The sequence below is a fragment of the Erythrolamprus reginae genome, chromosome 3 (assembly GCF_031021105.1).
Source record: "Erythrolamprus reginae isolate rEryReg1 chromosome 3, rEryReg1.hap1, whole genome shotgun sequence".
Classification (NCBI taxonomy): domain Eukaryota; kingdom Metazoa; phylum Chordata; class Lepidosauria; order Squamata; family Dipsadidae; genus Erythrolamprus; species Erythrolamprus reginae.
Genome location: NC_091952.1, coordinates 63216955 through 63235714, shown reverse-complemented (window position 1 = coordinate 63235714; position 18760 = coordinate 63216955). Strand labels below are relative to the sequence as shown.

The following is an 18760-nucleotide window of genomic DNA, read 5'->3' as shown; positions in this document are numbered from 1 at the left end:
TCTACATGGGGCTACCTTTGAAAAGTGTTCCGAAACTTCAGATCGTGCAGAATGCGGCCGCGAGAGCCATCGTGGGGCTTCCTAGATTCGCCCATGTTTCTGCAACACTCCACGGCCTGCACTGGCTGCCGATCGGTTTCCGGTCACAATTCAAAGTGTTGGCAATGACCTTTAAAGCCCTACATGGCATTGGGCCAGAATACATCCAGAACTGCCTTCTACCGCACGAATCCCAGCGGCCGATAAGGTCCCACAGAGTTGGCCTTCTCCGGGTCCCATCGACCAAACAATGTCATTTGGCGGGCCCCAGGGGAAGAGCCTTCTCTGTGGTGGCCCCGGCCCTCTGGAACCAACTCCCCCCAGAGATTAGAACGGCCCCCACCCTCCTTGTCTTTCGCAAATTACTTAAGACCCACCTTTGTCGCCAGGCACGGGGGAGTTAAGTTATCCTTTCCCCCTAGGCTATTACAAGTTATGCATGGTATGTTTGTGGGTATGTTTGGTTTTTTATAATAAGGGTTTTTTAGTTGTTTTTATTAATTGGATTGTTCATGTTGTTTTACCACTGTTGTTAGCCACCCCAAGTCTGCAGAGAGGGGCGGCATACAAATCCAATAAATAATAAAAATAATAATAATAATTTCCCTCCTCCCAATCAGTTTATCTTAGTATCAAAGGTTATAATCAGGGCTAGTCCAAATTGTTCCCTTGCCTGAAGCAGAGCAACTAATAAATACTTAATCATGACAGGGTAGTTCCCCTTACACATGAGGCAGAAAAATCACGGAAGTATGTCTTGCTATCCTGGCAGTAAAAATACAGGGGGGGGGGAGGAAAAACCCCCCAAATGAAATAACTAACAATTTACTTCCTTTCCTTTTACTTACTTTCATCCCAGCCATATTCTGTTCAAAATAGATTCATATTATACATATATATATACACATTTACACATACATACACTGCTCAAAAAAATAACGGGAACACTTAAAAAACAGAATATAATTTCAAGTAAATCAAACCTCTGTAAAATCAAACTGTCCACATAGGAAGCAACACTGATTGACCGTCAACTTCACATGCTGTTGTGCAAATGGAATAGTTGTGCAAATGAAATATTCAGTGAGAATATTTCATTCATTCGGATCTAGGATGTGTTTCTTGAGTGTTCCCTTTTCGCCTTAGCACAAGGACATAAGCACCAGCCTGAAGATGACGAGTGTGACCTCGTTGAAACATCGCCAGAAATCTCTGAAACTTTCACAGGAAGAAACCCGAATATGCCAAGACCTCACATATGTGTGTGTGTGTGTGTGTGTTTGTGTAACATATTTTTGCTGATAATGAATATATATAAAATTGTCATAAAAATGTGAATTCCAGATATATTTATAAATGAAGAGGCAACAGCCATCGCGATCTTCAGAATGTTTAAAATTTATTTAAAACTACTAAAATTGCCTAGCTTAGAATCCCCATTGAATACATAGTTGATCTTATATAATGCTGCTCAATTTGCTCATTGCCCACATTATAGGTGTGGGCCTATATATACACACTTACATACATACATACATACATACATACATACATACATACATACATACATACATACAAGCAAGAAATAAAGTAATATGTAAATAGAATGAATAAATACAATATAGAAGATGGTTTGCAAACTATACCTATTTAAGCCATTTTTGACCTAAATGTTTGGAAACATTTGATTGTTTTAAATGGGAAACATCCCTCCTTAGATTTAACCTGAAGTCAAATTACACCATGCCAAAATAATATTTTTTCTAATAATGAATGTGCTGCAAGGCAAACTCAGCATGATTGTACAGTACATGCTTTATAATATCATCATCATCATCATCATCATCATCATCATCATCATCATCATTTATAGCTATTGTCTATCCACTGCATGACGAAGGCCTCTTCTGCCTGTTTCCAACCAATACTGTCCTCAGCTTTATTTTGCCAACTGGGTCCGCAATGTTACTTTGCTGACGTTCTTGATCCATCTTGTGTTAGGTCTCTTTTGTGGACGCTCTATAACTTGAAGTTATCTATTAAATATATCAAAATAATGACTATACTCTTCTTCCTTTGTAATATTTACAGAAATACATTGAGAAGGCCATTTTCCCACTCAGTTCTAAAAATTAGCACTAAATTCATAGACAATTGGACTACAGGTAACTCATTAAGTACAATCACAACTGGAAGCAGAATTTGTATTGTTAAATAAGGCAGCTGTTAAATGAGCTGTGTCCAATTTTATGATCTTCTTGCCCATGTTGTTGAAGTTGAAGTTGTTGTTGAATCACGTGACCATTAAGCCAATCAGCTTTTCCCATTGATTTGCTTGTCATCTGGAGAAATCCCAGATGTCAATAACATGAGCCCGAGATGCTGCAACCAACATAAACACATGCCACGGTCAAGCAGGTGAATTTTGACCACATGACCACAGGGATGCTGCAACAGTCAAAACATGAGGACCATTTGTAATTCACTTTTCCAGTGCTGTAATTTTTAACAATTGCTCAACAAATGGTTGTAATTCAAAGACTACCTGTAACTCTCATGTATAACTAGTACAAGGTAAAATGGATTACAGCTGTTTTCCTCTACGTAGGCAGTAAATCCCATTGAATAAGATTTACCTCCAAACATATTTGACATTTTCAAGGTGACCTTTAAGCATGCGTTGCTTTCCCCTTCAATTACAGAGATATAATTGGGTTTAATTTGTATAGATGCTGGCACCTGTTCTACTAAATACCTCTCATATTCATTAAATATTTTTAAGTTCTAAACCAAAATAAGAAACCACAGAAAAACAAGGTTGCAGGCAGAAGGATTGCATTTTTAAAAACTAAAACAATGCAGCAACAAATAGTCAGGTTATCAATATGTTGTTTGGTTCATTGAAATCTTGTAGTTTTTAATTACAAATGGCTCCCAAATTAATTCAGCTGTGTGTTTTTAAAGGGGACTGTAATAATTACATTTGTGTCTTTAGAATGGCTATCATTTTTATTACTACATGTAGAAAATGCAAAACTTAAATGACTGTCTAAAAATGATTTTGAAGAAGTTCAGCATCATATACTTTGCAAGATCTAAGACTATTTGATAAGGGCCCCTGGGTTTCTCATTTTTTTTTCCTATTTAGGATTCTAACAATGATGTGATAAAAAGAATTAGTAGATACAATTTAGAGTTGCATTGCTCAGAAAAGCTCCTGTCACCCCAAAAGTAATTTTTCTAGGATGAGAAACATTTTTTTAAAAAAACAAAAACAAAACCCAGACAGTCCAGTTGCTTCTTGGGATAACCGTAGCCTGGATGAATGAGAATCTCCATAGACAAAAGCTCCTATCAATATTCTTTGGTGCCTGCACTATTGAAACTGCAAGTATCACAAAATCCTTCTCCCTTGCTCATCCTTTATTCCTCTGAACTCTTTCTTTCTTTGCCCACAGCTGTGCCATTTTCTCCTAGCTAACAGCTGGCTTTCTAAGCCATGCATGGCTGATCTAGAGTAGCCACGAGTGAGTTGTTGAACTACATTCTTCATCATGGATCTTGGATTCTCTGCTTCACCTTTCTGTTACATTCTTCCTCTTTTGCTTGCTTTTCCTGAATGGCCAATGCATGTTTGTAAAGCTGGTGGCAGTAAGGTAAAATTTACTCCATGCCCATCCTTTCAAAGCAAACACTTATTAGTCAAATGTGCCCTAGAACAGTGTTTTTCAACCAGTGTGCCATGAGACATGGTCAGGTGTGCCGTGGGAAAATTAAACATGGGTCCCCAAACTACCATTCCTGCCAGAATATCCCTTTTGTGTTCATTGACACAGGCCCAGGTTTCACACTAAGTGAGTATAAATACATTTAGAAACTATATTATTAACTATATGTATAATATGTACTGCATTAGGGTGTCATTTTGTGTCATTTTAGTTGGCGGTGTGCCCCAGGATTTTGTAAATGTAAAAAATGTGTCGCGGCCCAAAAAAGGTTGAAAATGATGACACTTACATACTCTAGCTATTTTTACATTATGCAAAGAAGCTTGTTACAAAGATAGCTTCATTAATCTTCATAACATTGTCTGAATAACTTAAAACTAATATGTTTACAAAAAAATACAGGCCTTGTATAGAGCTATACAAAGGCAATTTATAATACACAACGAAGAATGAGGTCCAGGTTGAGTAGTAACAAGCTTGGCCCAAATTATGAGCAGATGCAGAACTTCTGACAGAAAGGTCTTAATGAAGGCCTTGGTAGGAATAAGAAATGGGTTGTCTTGTTCCAGGCCTGACAGTAAATGTGTTTAGAGTTCCAAATTGTGGATTAACATGGAAAGGCCTAAACAGAAGAAATATAAAAAATATCATTAGTTCAATAGAAAAAATATCATTAGTTCAATAGAAATTCTTAGCAATAAATAAAAGCCTGTGATTAAATTAAAAGGTATATTTCATTCTAAGTACAAAGTAAAAATGTTGAAGTTTTCAAATCAATGTTACCATATTTGAGATTTTGTTAGTGAGATAGCCTTTGATTACCAGAAGCACGAACAGTGAATATACAGATTTTTTGGGGGGATATAATGGCTTTCTCAGCTAAATTCTAATACAGTTATTTTGCCAATTTAAATAATAATCTGGATGTTTTGAATATTTTTGCTTCTCTTTCAAAAATTCAAAGTGTTGGTCATCACCTATAAAGCCCTTCATGGCACCGGACCAGGGTATCTACGAGACTGCCTTCTGCCGCACGAATCCCAGCGACCGGTTCGGTCCCACAGAGTGGGCCTTCTCCGGGTCCCGTCGACTAAACAATGTCGTCTGGCGGGACCCAGGGGAAGAGCCTTCTCTGTGGCGGCTCTGATCCTCTGGAACCAGCTCCCCCCTGAGATTAGGATTGCCCCCATCCTCCTTGCCTTTCGCAAACTCCTTAAAACCCACCTCTGCCGTCAGGCATGGGGGAACTGAAACATCTCCCCCTTACCCATGTTGTTCTGGTGTTAGATTGATTGTGTGCTTGTTTTTTAATATTCTGGGGTTGTTTTTTATGAATTTTTTAGCTTAACATTGTAATTGGATTGGTGGGTATTGAATTTGTTATTATGTATTGTTTTTACCTTGTTGTGAGCCACCCCGAGTTTGCGGAGAGGGCATATAAATCCAATAAATCTAATCTAATCTAATCTAATTCTGTTGAATTACATAAGTTTATTGTTACCCATGTCTTCTCTATGAATATTATTATTACTACTACTACTACTACTACTACTACTACTACTACTACTACTACTATTTAGACTTGTATGCCGCCCTGTGCAGCTGAAATGAACAGCTGCACAGATCAAACAGCCACCTACTAGCAATATAGTATTTTCCTCTCAGCTGAACTCTTGGTGATTTTGACAGTGATCTTAGATGTAGGAACAAATGTGGAGGAAGCAGGCGTTTGGCTGAAGCGGTAATCATTGGGTCACCTGACTGAATAATAATTTGATTTTTAATGGAAAATACTCTACCTAGAGCAGTGATGGTGAACCTTTTTTTCCTCGGGTGCCAAAAGTGTGTGTATCGTGCATGCATGAGTGCCCACACCCATAATTCAATGCCTAGGGATGGCGAAAATGGGCTCTCCTGTCCCCCTCCCCCGGAGACCCTCTGGAGGCCTGAAACAGCCCATTTGTCAAACGCTGGTGGGCCTGGTAGGCTCATTCTTCACCCTCCCCAGGCTCCAGAAGCAAAAATGCCCTCCCCCAGGAGACTCCCCGGAAGCTGAAAATGCCTCCCAGAGCCTTCAGGCAAGCCGAAAATCAGCTGGCCAGCACACACATGCACATTGGAGCTGAGCTAGGGCAACAGCTCACGTGCCAGCAGATATGGCTCTGCATGCCACTTATGGCACCCGTGCCATAGGTTCGCCATTACTGACATAGAGCATTGTAACTCTAAAAAGGAGTGGGGGAACAGAAGAGAAGCCGGGGTGGCGCAGCAGGTAGAATGCTGTACTGCAGGCCACTGAAGCTGACTGTAGATCTGAAGGTCAGCGGTTCAAATCTCATCACCGGCTCAAGGTTGACTCAGCCTTCCATCCTTCGGAGGTGGGTAAAATGAGGACCCGGATTGTGGGGACAATATGCTGGTTCTGTTCACAAGTGCTATTGCTAACATGTTGTAAGCCGCCCTGAGTCTAAGGAGAAGGGCGGCATAAAAGTTGAATAAATAAATAAATAAATAAATAAATAAATAAATAAATTATAGTGGACAAAAGTAACTGTATAATGTCAACCTGCATGCTGATATCTGGCCATAATATTTCCATGTAGCCTCTACTTACATTACAACTCTTCTATTTATGACAAATGAAACATACCTGCCAGACGCATTGTTGGAATAGTTTCCATTTTGGCTTTTATACTGGACATCATTGACAGAAGTATTGTAAGTTATAATTTTTCCAGGTAGTTCCAAGGATACCCGTCGACTCTGTGTACCATTGGAGACATTTCTGTGAGAAAAATTTGCTCGATGAATCCCTTCCACAGCTGAAGAGTTGTAGCCATAGGAGCTAGGTGTGCTCATACTGCGAGCAGACATAGCTGCCCTACTATATAAGTCATCCGTCTCTGATACATAAAGGCGTTTTTTAATCAGGGGGCGGCTATTGGAATAGCTACTAAGGTAATTGGAGGTAGAGCTGCCACCTGGATAATGGTGACTATAGTCACTTGGCCTTTGGACTGCTGATGTCAGAGAGTAACTGTTGCCATTGTTATAGCTTGGGTTGTTGAAGTTAAGTTGCATATCTGAGATCTGAGTATCTGTAGGAAACCTTTGGATTTCAGAGGTATCATTGCTGAATTGTGGCGGTGGAGGAATTATTTCATAATTGAATCCTTCTTCCACCTGATCATTCTTAACTGTATGGTTTTGAGGTGGAGGGAAAAAATGAAAAGGACTTTCGGATGTGCTCAGTGGACCTTGCTGCCTCGAGTGACTGAAATTTGAGTTTTGAGGCAAAACAGAAGAACCATTTGATGAAGGACTCTGAGACTCATTTATCTCCCTGAATTTTACTGTACTCCTGCATTGTTCAGTAGCACTGGAGAACATTTGTGGCATATATTCACTTTGTCCTGACAAACGCCTAATATTGTTGTTGGATGCACTTGATCCATTACACGGCTTACTTTCAGAGTCCTTGTGTGGGGACTTTGGGATAACTTTGATAGTGTTAGGTTTTGAATTGCTGTAATAAATGCTGGATAACCCATTCTCTGATTGGCTGCTATTGCTCAACTTGAGTTGAGGCTTCTCCAATAAAGAACTATTACTTGGAGAGACAGGAGTGGAACTCTTGACTCTACTGGCCCGCAGTTGTGCAGCCAGGAGAAGAGCCATTGGAGAGCCTTTCTCTACTTTTTCTCCTGTAACAGGATGAAACAGAATATCACTGCTCAATTGCTCTGCGTTCCTAGATAATCTGGATGTTGTTGAGGGCATGTTTCCAGTAGAATCTCTTTGATTTTCATTATTAGTTGGGCTGTCAGGTCCATCATGTGTAGCTTGGGAAGAAATTGCAGAGACAAGACTGTCAAGAGGGACTAATCTCGACCTAGGAGTGTTATATTGTACAGAGGGATCCTTGATAGGAGAAGCGGTTTGTGTGACTAAGGTAGTCTCAGAATTAAAAGGGGAAGATGCAACTGGAGCAAAATGTTCACTTTTAGGTTTTAAAGATGAAACTGGTGACTTGCATGCGTGGACGGAAGCACTATGCATTGTTGGTTCTTTCTCTGTATCTTCCAGTTTTGCTGATGAAAGTTTTAACTCACCATTATTGACCTTATTGCTGGGAAACTGAAGAGTAACTTGTTTTCTTGTTTCTGGATTATGTTTCAGGTTTGCAACTGCCAAAGGTGGGCCTCCTTCCTTGACTGGAGACAATAAAGCTTCCAACTCCTCTTTCAGTTTCATAGCACAATTTGCTTGAGTGGTGGAAAATTTGTCTGTAGTTGAGAAAGCATCTTTGGTGAAAGGTTTGGCTGGAGAATTATTGGCACATTTCTTTTCTTTCTTCTCATTCTCCGCTCCTTGTGATAAGCGTGTTTTTTTCACATCATGCTTAACTAGTTTTAATTCATCTGTAGTAACATTATTGCTATTAATATCTGTGCCTTTAGCTTTAGAAACTGTAATTCTTTCAGTTGGTCGGTCTTCCTTTCTGCAAGTTGAGGACAGTAGGGTTGACAGTTCATTCTTCAACTTATCTAAATTGCAATGTTCTTTCCAAACATCCTCATCAGATGATGCATGATCTGGAGAGGAAAATTCTGTTCTTTCTTCAGTGGACCAAGATAAGCTCTGTTTTTTCTTCTGTGCGCAACATTTGGATTCTGATGTTTCAGATTCTGTGATTAAAGTAGAATGCTTTTCCATAGTAGTTTTGGCTCTAGCTTCTGCCTCTGAATAAACTATGGTACCAGATTGTACAGTAGGTAACAGAGGATTTTGACTGCCAGGTGCCACTCTAGGAAAATATTCTTTGGGACTGGAGTCTTTTTCTCCTGAAGAAATAGATGATGTTCTCATGGGAGTTGGAGGGGGTACTTTTAATGATTTAGGGAAAGTAAGATGAGGCTCTGGACTGGATTGCGGTAACTGTGTCTCCTTGTAAATAGGTATTGCTGGAGAATTGAGAGAAGTCTCTGATTTCCATTTGGACCTACCATTTGAGAAGAGTTGTGTATGAACTGGTAATAAAACTGGAGGAATAGAACATACTGCAGTATCCATAAATTCTGGAGGAGGAAGAGGAGGAGGAGGGGGAGGAATGAAGTCCGGTGGAGATGGAGTACTGGGAGAAGACACATCGGAATATGAGAATGAAGGTGGAACCATAGCTGAAAGACATGGAGCTGGCAATGCTGGTGGAGGTGGAGGTGGAGGAGTCATTGGTGGTGGAGGTGGAGGAGTCATTGGTGGTGGAGGTGGAGGAGTCATTGGTGGTGGAGGTGGAGCTACCATGGAAGATGGAGGTGGAACTACTACAGAAGGTGAAACTGGTGTTAAATCAACTGAAAGTGGTGGTGGTGGTAAAGGAGGAGGAATTGAAGGTGGTGGCGGAATGTAGTTATCATCCAAATAATCATCACCAAATGGTTTTGTCCTCAAATCAATTACTGAATTGTACTTTCTATAACTGCCATTGATTTGTGAACCTAGGAAGAAAACACATGCATATATAAATATATTGAATTGCTCTCATTTTACGTTGGAAAAAGTACATTTATCTAAATGAATATTTTCTGTTGGACCATATCGAGAAATACATTCAAAAGGTTTTTGAAGGGAATAAGAGAAAATAGTTCCCTACCTCAGTCACAAAAACTCCAGAAAAACAACAAGTACAAATCCATTTATAATGCTTTCAATTTTTGGTTTTCAATTTATTTTCTTTAAGATGCTGCAGTAAGTTAACTGATGGAAATGGAAATTTCAGTCAACAATGCTTTTTTAAAAATTTAACAAGTGGGAAGTTGTTTAGAGGAAGTTCATTTGGTCTCCAAGATGCAAATTATGAAAGGACATAATCACTACTGCAGCAACCACATCAAATATTTCTATCATACTTAAGAGAGCAGTGTGTGCTCCCATGGTGACTGGAATCTCTATTAAACAATAAAAAATGTCTATTCCTGTAATAGGAGACATCTATAATTTGCAATTGAATCTGTTCCTTTTGATAACCCAGCTGCTGTGGCCTAGAGGTGTAGCTCTTGCCTCACAGTCAGGAAGTTGTGAGTTCGATCCTAGGTATAGGCAGATGTAGGATCACCTCAGTGAAGAGCTACCAAAATTTTACTACCACACTGTGGGCGTGGCTTATGCATTTTCTTTCAACATCTTTTAGTGCAAATTGGGTGCTCTGCAGTGGGACTCCATTTTTGCTACCTCACTGCGTCCCCATCCCCCCCCCCGTCCGGGCAGCAGACCACCCCTGGGTCTCCTGCTTGGGTGGGAGGTTCCAACTCTGTTAATCTGTTGATGCAGGAGAGTAGATTTCTGTAACCTGTCTTCCCACAAATGAATGAAGATTGCAAAATGTAGAAGGCAAAATGCCAACATGACCAGAGGACATTCTGGGTAGTGAACTTTGAGCTGCATCCCTAAACTTCTGTAGAAACTTATGCTGGGGAAGCTGCCATTACATAAGAGCCAAGCTAAAAGCAAAGATGTTCTGCTCCAGGGGAAGCAATACTTTGTGATTACAGATAAGAAGCCCATCAGATGACACAATTTATTTTGGATAGCAGCAAGAAGGAAAGTTTAAGTTTCTCCCCTGCTTCTGATGGCTTAGTAATTATGTTTTTTCCTACTAGATTATTTTTATTAAATACCCCAAAATATCTATACAGTGTTCCCTCGATTTCAGCAGGGGATGTGTTCCGAGACTGCCCGCGGAAGTCGAATTTCCGCAAAGTAGAGATGCGGAAGTAAATACACCATTTTTGGCTATGGACAGTATCACAAGCCATCCCTTAACACTTTAAACCCCTAAATTACCATTTCCCATTCCCTTAATAACCATTTATTCACCATTATTACTGGTACTCACCATTGAATAAGACACTTAGTGATATTTATAAACATAATTATTTATTAACAATTATTTTTGTTGTTATTTATTTGCAAAAATTATTAGTTTTGCGATGACATATGACGTCATTGGGTGGGAAAAACCGTGGTATAGGAAAAAAACCGTGAAGTATTTTTTAATTAATATTTTTTGAAAAACCGTGGTATAGGCTATTCGCGAAGTTCAAACCCACGAAAATCAAGGGAACACTGTATATTATTTATATACTGTACATATACATGAAATTTAACACCATGTTCAACTTTGCTCCAAAGCAGTGATGGTGAACCTTTTTTTCCTCAGGTACCAAAAGAGCATGGATGCTCACTATTGCACATGCATAAGTGTCCACACCATAATGCAATGCCTGGGGAGGGAAAAAACAGCTTCCCCCACCCCCTAGGGGCTCTCTGGAGGTCGGAAATGGCCTGTTTCCCAACTTCTGGTGGGCCCAGTAGGCTCGTGTTTCACTCTCCCCAGGCTCCAAAGGTTTCCTAGGAGCCGGGGGAGGGTAAAAACGCCTCCTGGAGGATCTCTGGAAGCCAAAAATGCACTTCCAGAGCCTCTATGTGAGCCAAAAATCAGCTGTCCCCCACACACATGCATCTTGGAGCTGAGCTAGGGCAACGGCTCCTGTGCCAGCAGATATGACTCTGTGTGCCACCTCTGGCACCTGTGCCATAGGTTTGTCATCACTGCTTTAAAGGATACACCACAGACATTAATGCAACTCAATATAGTTATATAAAGCAGAGAGATGATATGGAAATGCATCTTTCCCTCTCAAAAATACTTCTCAGTTATTTTTCTATGGGAAAGGAATATAATTTTATTGGTAGAATTTCATAATGACAGGGACAATAGTATGGGCCAGAGAAATGTTCAGTTTCCCCATCTGCTGAACTGTGTTTTAATAGCCTATAATGATTAAGTATTAGAAGACTCACTCAAAGCGTGGTAATAGAAGACATCTACCCGCTTTATATTCTGCTAGGAAAAAGTACTAAAAGGGGAGACATTGAGGCCTGGAGTTAGAAGGCTGGGTCTGAGGAGAGCTTGGAATCTCCATATCTAGATCATTGCAATGTGTTCTACATGCAGCTGACCTTAAAACCATCTCAAAGAATAGAATAGAATAGAATAGAATAACAGAGTTGGAAGGGACCTTTTAGGTCTTCTAGTCTAACCCCCTGCTTAGGCAGGAAATCATACACCTATCGTTGTGGTTGACTTTGGGCTCAACTCCTGCTGTGGGGGTTGATGTGGGAGAATCCTCACATTATCAGAGGCCAGTTTTACTGCCAACAGCTTCCGACAGCTTGGACTCTTGAAGGGGTGGTGGTGACTGTGATGTCTTGACAGCTGCTTTTTATCTGTTTTGCTTTTGTTTTATGTTTTTCACAGCATTCATGGCTTGTTGTGTGTGGGAGAGCACTTTGGCTGATTAAAAGTGCATTTTGGACAGTATTTTCCTTTTCATAAACCAACTTTGTTTACTTTACAAACGTGTGTGTTTGAATTTCTCCTTTGGACTTAATTGGGGGCTTGTAACGTGAAGCCCGGCATAACACCTATTAGTACAAGCTATTCGTACAAACTGCAACAGTGAAAGCAATAATATCAGCCTTTCAGCATGTTGTTTGCTGCCAGGTGGCTTCTGGGTGCAATTCAAAATATTGGTTATTACTTTTAAAGTCATTTATGACATAGGATATGGATAAAAGATCCCTCTATCTCCAATTATTTCTGCCTACCTGATATGTTCCAGCAGCGTGAGTATGTTCCTGGTCCCTTTTGTTAAATATTGTCCTCTTATGGAGCTGAGGATGTTTCTCTGAACTGGTCCCTATCCTCTGGAACAGCATCCCACCAGAGAGACAAGCAGCACTCTCTTTATGGGATTGTATGTTTTTTATTACTAATATCTGAATCTGTCAGAGTGTGTGAGTCTGTATCCATAGTGCCAAAGATTAACAGCCTACAAAAGTTATGCTATTAAGAGAACCTTGTTTAATTAAAATTAGTTCAATTTCTTGCTGTAATATTAAATTCCAAATAAAAATAAGTGTTAACAATGTGCAATCTTCTATATCTTCTGTACCTTTCAAGTCAAAGGGAGGAGGGAAAGAGAGAGGGAGAGGGAGGGAGGAAAAGGGAGGGAGGGATGGAGGGAGAGAGAGAGACAGAGAGAGTCAGAGAGACAGCACAAAATAATGTACTAATGATGAAAAGATTTGGTCCCATCTAGAGATCTTACGGGCTAATATCATTAGTTTTGAGGAGAGAAAAAAATAAGAAAAGGATCCCCCCCCACACACACACAACAGAAAAGGTATACAACACAACCCCAAATCAATTCAGATCAGTTCAATTCAATGGCAAACCAAGTCAGATATATTAGTCTACCAACGTAAACGGGACAGATAATGCTGCTTGAATTATCTACAAAAAATATTTAAAAGGCACGGCATAATTAATTTTAGTAGCTGTTCTATGAAACTACATACAGCACTCCACTTATTTGGTATCCAGGAAATGTTCCTTCTAGAGATGGTACAGATAATAGAACTTTAGAGGCTGGAAAGCCTATAAGGAGTTGCTACAAAGAAGAACAAACAAAATACATTTTTTTTCTGATTCTCAGCAAACAGAAACTATGGCAAAGTAGATCTGCTCATTAACAAGGAAGTAACTGTATATGTTTTTAAAAGTTTGCTAATTGCCATGGCTACCTGACTGCAGAAACTAGCTGAACTTGCTTTTAAGAGGCTCATTTAAGTTAATGATAGCTCCCCTCAACTCTGTGCCAAGTCTTCCTGCTAGCAATGCTAAATATTTTCCATTTGTAGTAAATGTTTTGAAAGGTATCAGAATAGGAAAGCCAGAAAAATAAAACTGAGTTCATAATCTTAAAGATAAATAGTAAGTGTTTATTTAAAAGTAAAATGAAAGAATGCGGGGGTATTGAAACGTTATCAGGTAGCACATTAAAACTCTTGGTTGTCTTTAAAGTGATCTTCCTTAGTGATGTGTTGAGCAAAACTCAGGTCCCAAATGCATGGATAATGGCTCTGCACTAAAGACCCTAGTTAAAAAAACATGTGACCAAAGAATTTTATGTTAATTAAGAGTTGACACTGATTTTATGACATGTAATCAATCAATCAGACAAACATTACATGTGACCAGGGGTGGGCTACTGCCCAGATGTGGGGGAACACAGTGGGGTAGTGAAAATGGAGCTCCGACCCAGAACACCCAATTTGCACTGAAAGATGTTGAAAGAAAATGCAGGGCGTCCTGCATAAGCCACGCCCACAGTGTGGTAGTAAAAAATTTGGTAGCCCGTCACTGTATATGACAGAGAAGCAGTTTTGTAAGTTTGATGCAATTCTAAATTCTGGCTAGAGGAAGATTGTACTTAGCTTTAAAGGGGATGGTGATGGTTAAAGACATTTCTTTAAATTACTGGGATCCTGTGCAATAGGTATGCCAAACGTAACTGAGCATTGTTATGCTGCATATTGGTCACTAAATTTAAATTCAGATTTTTAAAAATAAGAAATCTAGTAAGATATTAGCTATTATCAGTTACGGAATATAGGTAGTAATAGGATTCTTCTTGACTGATTATCCTAGCCAAAAGCTAGGATATAAATTGAAATACTGATATTCGGATCCTTCTTGGCTCAAACCCAATCAGTTCTTTTTTAAAGCAGATAATGTCACGTAGTAATTAAATATACAGATTATTTATTTATGTAGGGGAATTGCTATACCACATGGAGACTGTTACAGTAAGAACAATCCCAACGATCCCACAAGCATATCTTCAAAAAAATATAAGGGTCTAACATCTGATAATTTGGGACAGCACCTCCGAAGGGCAAGAAATTCCCAAAATGATAACTACTTTCCCTCTTCCCCTGCCTGGTGCTATAACCTGAACCCAGCTGAACATTTCAGAAAGGGGAACTCCCCCCTTAAGGCCTCAGGCAGGTTTTGGTAACACTTGCCAGGTTGTCCTGATAAGATCACAACTAAGGAAGCTTTATTATTACTCAATCTGGTATTAAGCAGCAACAGTAAAAAAATCTGTAGGTGTGCTGACCAGGCCTCGGCTGGAACTCAGATAGCTAGAACCCATCATCAGTACTAAACACGAGGAGGGCCTTCCCAACAAGTGGACCTCCCTCTGTCTCCCATCAAAAAATTCCACGCTGTCACTATCAATAAACTAATGAATTGACCTTCTCTACACTTCCCTCCCAGCTCCAGACTCCCGGCTCTCCTAGCTGAAAATCCTTCCATCTGCTCCTCCACGTAAGACATCCCACTTCCATCCATGGTCCCACCCTAGGGCAAAGGGAGCAATGGAGCCACTTCTTCAACATACTACAGCATACTACTATATAGACCAGCAATGGCTATCCTTTTCTGAACTAAGTGCCCAAAGCGCATGCACACACCTGCACCCCAAAAATGCAATGCACGTGTGGCCTCGTGCATGCACCCTGCCCCCACATATGCATGATTTCCATGCATGTACCCCCACCCTCATGCATGCATGCATGGGCCCCTGCACATCTCCTGCTCATGCCTGGCATAGACACAAAGACCAGCTGGCCGACAGAGATGTACTGGGGTGACACTGGCATGCCCATAGAGAGGCATTGGATGCCTCCTCTGGCACACGTGCCATAGGTTCACCATCATGGATATAGACTATAAAAGAACAATTTGAAATATCCATGTAAGATCTAGTGGCAAACTTCTGCAAAGCTTCAGATATCACTCTCATTTTGGTGGCTTGCAGATTCAGTAGTGTGCTGGAGCCAGCTTGCAAACCTCTTAAAATTTTTGGAATTTTGCAATCCAAATGAGAGTGCAGATAAGCCACATGTCCAGCACACTGTTCTGTGGGTACCTGGACAGAGGTGGCAATGGAGCCAGGTCTTCAATGTTCTCCTGCATAAGCTATAAAATATTGATGTAAAACATCCATGGTAGCATCTAAAACTACAACAAGACAGCATAAATTACAGCAATATAATTACAGCAATATGCATGGAACTCACTACCAGCCTCTGTAATATCATCACCTGACCCCCAAAATTTTACCCTGACTATGCACTGTTGAGCTCTCCCGATTCCTAAGAGGTCAATAAGGGGTGTGCATACGTGCACCAGAGTGTCTTCCGTCCCATTTCCTAATGTTTCTCTTTTACTAGTATCAACAAACAAATAAAAGCAGTAACAAATCAAAAATAACAGTAAGCTGAAAACAATTACTTTTAAAAAAAATGCTTTTTCAAGGTCATACTTAAACGTAATCAGAGTTGCCATAATGTCTATAGCCACCACATGGCTGACTTACCTTCAGAGAAATAATAGACCCTGAAATAAGAAATGATCTTTCTGTTCTCCTGATAGATGGTTTCCCTACTTATGCCACCTAAAGACTATTTCCATAAAATATGGTCAACATATAAATACATGTTGCCTTTTGTTTCAGTCCTAAATGTGAATGATACAGTTATACAGTTTGACAAAAGTTCAGGAACCCCACAAAAACAGCAACATTGTGCTAATGTTGCAAGATTATATACTGATGCCAAAGCAAAATTTATGATTTCACTGTGAAATAAGATAATGAACGATAGCTAATAATATGCAGATAACAGATACGGTGAGCATCCATCTCAATTATAATTTTACCTGCAGTTAGCTTGTCCTCAAAGCTGTCTGGAACAGAAGGTGTTGGTACAGCTACCCCATGTGCTTCTTGAGCATCCTGAAAAGATTTAGAGATGGACTTTAACATTATATAAAAAGTGATAAACATTAGACAAATCTAATAAATACACACATGTGTAAATGCGAACATGCACCCCCATATATACAAACACACACACAAACTATTATTTATTCTGTTTTTAAAATATTTTTCCAAATATTCCAAAATATTTTCCCTGCAATATTGATAAATTGCTTATATCATTGTTCAAGAACCAGATAAATATTATTTAAAATGAAAATGCAAAATTCAGTTGATAAATCTACTCTGCTTCATTTCTAACTCACATTAATGGAATCCACCAAGTACAATGTTTTAACTCTCCTCAACTTTTATAACTAGGTAGACTTCAGGAAGCTTCCACACAAATAATTATTGAACCAATATAGAAAATGCAGAAAAAATATGTTTGCATTTCATCTTGACTTGAAATCCTCAAATACAAAGTCTGCCTGGTAATGCTGTCTCATAGCCATTCAAATATGATGGTTAAGGATATTTATTCATCCATTCATTAATCCAATTATCACCCATCTCATAGAAAGTGAAACTGGATACTGTACAACAATATTTTGGACAGAATTCAAGAAATAATGCAATTATTTCTATTGATTCAACAGACTCTAGACTAGCATTTTCAGTTACCATTCCCTGGTGTCACATATTAAACAGTTTTTGAAATCTGAACATTTCAACAATGTATGTCATGGTTTGGATATACAAATCAAGGGAAAGAGATCATTCAGTTTAAGGATATCCAAGCCTTTGAATCCATTTGAAGTTTGCCCTTCTTTTGTCCTGGTCCATCATATTCTTAAGCAAATGGTATTCAAAGGAACAATGGTGTGGACTGTGTCGTTGACAGCCTGGCTTTCAATATAATAATACTGTATAACATTTTGCATTATGCAAAACGTTATACAGTATTATTGTATTGAAAGCCAGATTGAAAGACAAGCACCACTGACAACATTTTTCTTTAAAGTATTGCAAAATTCAAGCACACCTTGCAAATAGTTGGGATTTAAACTTTCCCATCTTTTAAAGCCAGCAAACTATAATTTTTATTTATTATCACAGCAATAATGAGAAGCATCTGGCACATAACACTCCATGCTTAACATATTAACAATTGTTGAGAAGAAAGACATAAAGTCTGGATAGTACTACCACGAATAGAAGCTTTGCATACAATTCCAAAATATCTAGAATACCATTACACTAACAAAAATTGCCATCAGTCAATTGCAAAAGGCAGCTTTGTTTGGAACACCTTACATCCTGTGATGATATTTTTAGCACCATTAAACCACAATCTGCCTATCCTAGGTCCTTGGAGAGGAGTGCCAGTCTAAACATTTGTCTGACTGTGTAGCCAACTATAATAATACTAATATGAAGGAAGGTTGAAATGAGTTTAGGGTATTTTGCCAGGATAAGAATTAACAAAGAGGAAATAGGTGAGGCAGACAGATTACAGAGATAATGGGCAAATGGGCTTGAGGCTGAATTATCATTTTTAAGTTTACACTGTACTTCTAGTTATAGTTAACATTAGTAGCAGGTTTACAGTTCATACTGTGACTCTAAGCCTGAAGATATAGATTCAATGGCTATGAAATGGCAGCTTGGGAGCATTTTAGATGCTCACTGCTGCATGTTTTAAACTTCAGCTAATATTACTGACAGTTGAAATGTCTCTTAATAACTTAGAATGGTGAAACAGGCTTCTGCCACAACCTAGCCTCAGAACAAAAGTCTATTTGTCCCTCCCCAACGTGGAACTTACTCTTGAAATTATCCCACAAAATATCAGTTGGTGCTTCTGCTGTTCTTTCAACATCTAAATTAGAGCTGAGTCAACCTTACATTTTTAATGTCCCTAAGTAAACTCAGAGTTATTTACAGTAGCACCACTATATTTCAGCTTCACCCAAATCCAACTGACCTACATCAGAGACCAACCCTCTCTGACTCTAATGCTTATATTATGTCTCAATTCCCACCTAACCATGAAACAAAATGGCCCATATATTTTGGTAAATCCAAATGATCAACATGAGTATTCACTTAGCTATTTACAAAATTATACCCAGGGGTGGGCTACGAGCCGGAAGGCTAAACTGTGCTCGCTGCCGCGGCTTGTAAGTTCTTGAGGGACCAGTGCGATTTTGCAGCTGCACCCATGGAGGTGAGGGTTTTTTTTTGCTTCCGTGCATGCCGAAACAAGGGTGCCTCTGTGACTCCATGCGCAATTTTGCTACCTTCACAGGTGCAGCA

General features: G+C 39.4%; 1 protein-coding gene across 1 annotated transcript in view; it reads right to left on the bottom strand.

Moving 5' to 3' along the window:
* Positions 1-1421: 1421 nt before the first annotated feature.
* Positions 1422-18760, bottom strand: part of C3H6orf132 (chromosome 3 C6orf132 homolog) — a 52626-nt gene continuing 35287 nt past the window's right edge. Inside the window, exons 3-5 of the mRNA XM_070745604.1 lie at positions 16402-16477; positions 6418-9265; positions 1422-4389 (exon numbers count right to left, since the gene is read on the bottom strand). Of these exons, the coding sequence (XP_070601705.1) occupies positions 4290-4389; positions 6418-9265; positions 16402-16477 (3024 nt within the window). The 3' untranslated portion in view covers positions 1422-4289. The remainder of the gene's footprint in view (positions 4390-6417; positions 9266-16401; positions 16478-18760) is intronic.